At 39.7% G+C, this 5,639-nt stretch overlaps 1 protein-coding gene across 1 annotated transcript; it reads left to right on the top strand.

Moving 5' to 3' along the window:
• The first annotated feature begins 2,917 nt into the window (after nt 1-2,917).
• LOC119996935 (F-box/kelch-repeat protein At3g06240-like) lies at nt 2,918-4,463 on the top strand. The gene is made up of 2 exons (XM_038843714.1): nt 2,918-2,955; nt 3,599-4,463. Exons 1-2 carry the CDS (start codon nt 2,918-2,920, stop codon nt 4,461-4,463), a joined length of 903 nt encoding a protein of 300 aa, XP_038699642.1.
• Nucleotides 4,464-5,639: the final 1,176 nt, after the last annotated feature.

Here is a 5,639-nt window from a genome sequence, read left to right as displayed (position 1 = left end):
TACGAGAGCTTAATATGATGGATTTCACAACTCCTACTCATTTCTCTACAAAGGCCACCGTATCACTCTCCAACCAACTCGGCCTCCACCGCGGTTTCTACCCACACCAATTGAGAAAACAGAGATCTTAACCGTAACTCGCAGTTCTAACATTCCTCAGGATGCTCCAATGATATTTCTCCTTTTGAGCAAACCCATCATCATGGCTGGGACTACTCCAACTAGTCAATCTAGTTCTCTTCATGAACTTCTTTCAGAATTCCAAGATCTCATGGGGTGCCCAACACGTTATTGATCTAATACCGGGGTCTTCGCTACCTAACTTGCCCGCATATCGATTGACTCCCAATGAGCACTTGGAACTCCAGCGGCAACTATCTCAGCTATTAGGCAAAGGTTTTATTAGAGAGAGCTTATCTCCTGTGGCAGTGCCCACTTTACTCATTCCCAAGCGGGACGGATCTTGGCGTCTTTGTGTCGATAGTCGGGCAATCAACCGTATCACCGTCAAATATCGGTTTCCCATACCGAATTTGGAGGACTTGCTTGATCAACTTGCGGGGTCAAACATATTTTCCAAAATGGATCTCCGCAGCGGATATCAACAAATCCCGCTTAAACCCTGGGATGAATGGAAGACGGCCTTCCGTACTAAAGATGGGTTGTTTGAGTGGATGGTCATGCCCTTTGGCTTGACTAACGCTCCTAGTACCTTTATACGTGTGATGACCCAAACCTTCAAACCTTTTTTAGGAAAATTTTTGGTGGTTTACTTTGATGACTTGTTAATATATAGCCGCAGCAAGGAAGAGCATTTGGAACACCTTCGCTTAGTTTTTCAAACTTTGCGATCTCATTCTTTCTTTCTCCATAAAAAAAATGCTCTTTTCTACAACCGTCGATTAATTTCTTGGGTTTTGTGATATCGCAGGAAGGACTTGCAGTAGACCCCGAGAAGACTCAAGCCATCTCTGCTTGGCCGACTCCACAGTCCTTCACGGAAGCACGCAGCTTTCACTGGCTTGCTTCTTTCTATGGCCGTTTCATTCGTAATTTCAGCGCTATCACATCACCAATTACAGATTGTCTTAAGGGTAAAGCGTTCAGATGGACTACGGCAGCTACTAAGGCTTTTGAGATCATAAAATCCAGGCTGGTTTCCGCACCTATCCTACATCTGCCAGATTTCTCCAAACCATTTGAAGTTGCTTGTGACGCCTCTATTACGGGTATTGGAGGAATCTTAAGCCAGGAAGGTCACCCCATAGCATTTTATAGTGAGAAATTAACAGAAACTCGCAAACGGTATTCTATTTACGACCTTGAATTTTATTCTCTCATTCAAACTCTGCGCCACTGGCGACCATACCTTTTGCATAGGGAGTTCATTTTGTTTACAGATCATAACTCCCTGAAATATATCAATACACAAAAAACTTTAAGTTCTAAACATGCTAGGTGGGTAGATTTTCTTCAACAGTTCACTTTTGTTCTAAAACATAAATCTGGATTGGAAAATAAGGTGGCCGATGCCTTAAGTCGGCGTGTTCACCTTTTGACTACTTTTTCTATCACGTCCACAGGATTTGAGCATATCAAAGACTTGTATGCTAATGACCCTGATTTTTCTTCGATTTGGACAGCTATTACTAATGGTGTTCCGAGGGACACATCTACTGTTTCTTTTGTACTACAGGATGGGTACTTATTTAGGGACAGTCGGCTTTGCATACCTCGAGGCTCACTGCGGGACTTTGCTATCAATGAACTCCATTCGGGGGGCTTAGCCGGACACCTGGGCCGAGATAAGATCTTGGCTCTAGTCTCTGACCGATTTTTCTGGCCTCAACTCCGAAGAGATGTAAGCCGAGTTGTACAACGCTGTCGCACTTGTGCTCTTCAGAAGGGTACCAAATCCAACAGTGGATTGTATACACCTTTACCCGTTCCGCAGCGACCTTGGGAGGATATTAGCATGGATTTCATCTTGGGTTTACCTCGCATAGCTCGTCACCACGATTCTATCTTAGTGGTGGTGGACCGTTTCTCCAAGATGTCTCATTTCCTTCTTTATGCCCGCACATTTGATGCTTCCCATGTGGCCTCCATTTTTTTCCAAGAAGTCGTCCGTCTCCATGGATTACCCAAGTCTATCACAACTGATCGTGATGTTAAGTTCGTATCATATTTTTGGAAAACATTATGGATGAAGCTGGGTACTAAACTCCAATACAGTGGCGCATTTCACCCACAAACGGAAGTCACTAATCGCAGTGTGGGAAACCTCCTACATTGTCTAGTGACTGATCATCTGTCTTCCTGGGATTTGGTGTCACCTCAAGCGGAATTTGCTTTTAACAACTCTATCAACAGATCTACAGGTAGTTGTCCCTTTGAAATTGTTGCGGGCCTTAAACTCAGGACTCCGGTTGACTTGGTACCATTGCCCGGAGTCCAACAAGCTAGCGGCGAGGCTCTAGAATTGGCCACGCACATCCAGCAAATCCATGCCGAAGTCAAGCAACGTATTGCAGCCTCCAATATTGCCTACACTTCGGCGGCCAATTCTCACCGCCGACAAGTTGAATTCCAACCAGGGGATTCTGTTTTCATTCGAATACATCCTGGGCGTTTCCCTCCAGGTTCCATCCACAAGTTACATTCCCGCCGGGCTGGTCCTTTTTCCATTCTTAAGAGGTTGGGTCCTAATGCATATCTCGTGGATTTGCCTCCAGAATATCATTTCAGTCCTATTTTTAATGTGGCCGACCTGCTCGCGTGCCATGAGGACTCTTCACATCAACCTGCTTAGCTTCCTACAGTCCCAGTTCAAGATCTTCCTGGTTCTCCTAGTGCTAACCTTCCTCTAGCCTCACTTCCAAACACCTCTAATGAAACCTGATTGTGAAACGTGACCATGTCACTACTTGCCGTGGAGGGTACTGGCGTTACTTGGTATTGTTTCGTAATAGGCCTATTTCAGACGGCGTGTGGCTCTCCGAGAATCATCTTCGTCACTTTTATCCAGCCCTACTGGATCAATTTCTTCAGTTGAACTCGCCGGAGTTGAGTTCTTCTTAGGGAGGGGCAGTTGATGCAGGGAGCACGTGACCTCACTGTTCAATCAGTTCAGCCTTTTCTTTTGTAGCCAGCTCAGCCTTTTGTCCTTGTCTAAGAGCAAGGCTCATGTGTTGCGTATTGTCCAAAATTCTGTGCTCTTTTGTCAATAGTCTTGTCTTGTTTTATAGCCGTTGTAGTTTTAAGCTTTTTAAGTTTGGTTGTTGTAGAAGTCCAGTAGTTTTTGTCTTATCAAGAAATCTCTGGAGAGATTATTTTGTAGTTTGCTCTTAACTTACCTTGAAGAATAGATCAGTGCATTTTCATTTTCATTTTGAGATCACTCTTTCATGCTGTTTCTTTCACCTGTGCTGGTTTCTTGCTAGTGTTGAGATTAAACGTAATAGCTCCACCCAGTTCCTCCGGGGGCTGCATCACTTACTCGCAGGGAAAGCGATTCCATACCATTTGTGAAAAGCTTTGCACCTATTCCACAGGTAATTGGTACTTGCAATGGCTTAATTTGTATTGGCGATTTTAGGGAGACAATTGTTCTCTGGAATCCAGCCATCAGAGAATTCAAATCTCTTCCTTCGTCCCCCGTTGAGCGCCCACCTACTGAAAATCTTTACATGTATGGATGCATTGGATTTGGTTTCGATCGAAATACCAACGATTACAAGGTACTTAGAGTTGTTACTGATGATCATTACCCTCCCGAACACCATCAAATCGAATTATATTCTCTAAACAGTGACTCTTGGAGAGAAATCCCTGATGTTTCTTTCGATCATTATCATATTAATTCTTTCGAAACATACAACAATGGAGTTTATTATTGGTGGGCCTATGACAACATTGATCATCTGATCATGTCTTTCGACTTTGCAACTGAAACTTTTGAGAAGTTGCCACTACCTGATTGTGAGGGTGCTTGGGTTGAGTATGCACAGGAAACAATGTATGGAGTACTTGCTATTAGGTATGATTACCATAAAGTACTTTGCACCTTTAATGGATTGCCTGCAGTTATATTTTCCCCCATACAGGCTACAGAGAAATTGTTTGATATATGGGTGATGACTGAACACGGAGTTAAAGAGTCTTGGGTTAAACAAATGAGTATTGGACCCATTTCAGGTGTTGAGAAGCCCCTGGGATTTTGCAAGAATAATGGAATGTTTTTCGAAGACTCCAACAAGCAGCAAGTCTTGTATGATTCTAATACTCAGGAGCTTAAGAATCTTCAGTTCCATGGCTTCCAAATGAGTCAAGGTGGATTGAAAGTTGCAAGCTATGTGGAGAGTCTTGTTCCAATTCATGGTGTAGGAGAGGATGATGATGAACCTCTCATTATGTCTTGTTATAGGGAACTTCTCTTCCTTGATCTATTGCAAGCTCTATGAAATTTTACAAATCCCACCACCCTAGTTTACTCTACATTGGGTATTATGGTATTAACACCCTTATGATCTATGTTAAAATCAACGCTTGTGAATAGGGGGACGAGGGTGAGATAAGATTGGGTGGGATCTAGAACGGTCCCATGTTTCATTCTTTATGTTTCATTCATGTACTGTATTGAGAACTAATTACTTTTTGCACTTCGATTTTTAAATACTTAGAATTTAAGAAGTTATTAGGTATTGTTCTCAAATTTATAACTATTTTGTTATTGTTATTGATAATAACAATAATTCTAATAATTTTAGTGGATAATAAAACCGAAAATGATATGTGTCCATAATATTGTCATCCTTTTCATAATCTAGATGAATGTCCAACTCAGCATGCCACCTAAATTGAAAATTAGAAAAGTTAAAATAAATTTCAAGCTTCTCTCCTATGTTTTTTTTACTTGTTTTCCCAGTAATGCACTCCCCAATAAATACTTGTTTTCCAAAAGACCTCTTATATCAAAAGAAATCTCACGCGCGTGATCACAATTTCTAATCAGACGGATGCGATAACGAGAGAGTTTGAGAGTGAACGAAAATTGAAGTGTTAACTGCGAGCATTTGATAAAGTGGGATTGTGTATAATTATAGGGTTCATCTAAATACACCATAGTTTTTACTCTATACACCCCCACCCTTTTTTTTTCTCTATACACCCCCTCGGTCCCACCATTGACCCCATGTCTTTTATATTTTCATAATTTTAAATTTATTTGGTTAAAATACAATATTATTAAAATAATTATTAAAAAACAATATTATTAAAATAATTATTAAAAAACAATATTATTAAAAAATAATACTATTGAAATATAATATTAGAATTTGATTTTAATACTTTGTGTTATGATGTGAATTTTTTTTGTATATTTATAATTATTTTAATTTGATTTTTTATGATGTGAATTTTTTTGTATATTAATAATGATTTTAGTTTAAATTTTTTTGTATGTTTGTAATTATTTTAGTTTGAATTTTTATGATGTGAATTTTTTTTGTATGTTTATAATTATTTTACATTGAATTTTTATGATGTGAATATTTTTTGTAGGTTTGTAATCATTTTAGTATGAATTATAATTTTTATGATGTGAATTATTTTGTATGTTTGTAATTATTTTAATT

This window comes from Tripterygium wilfordii, chromosome 4 (assembly GCF_013401445.1).
Source record: "Tripterygium wilfordii isolate XIE 37 chromosome 4, ASM1340144v1, whole genome shotgun sequence".
In the NCBI taxonomy this organism is placed as follows: Eukaryota; Viridiplantae; Streptophyta; class Magnoliopsida; order Celastrales; family Celastraceae; genus Tripterygium; species Tripterygium wilfordii.
This window is presented reverse-complemented; position numbering and strand designations above follow the sequence as displayed.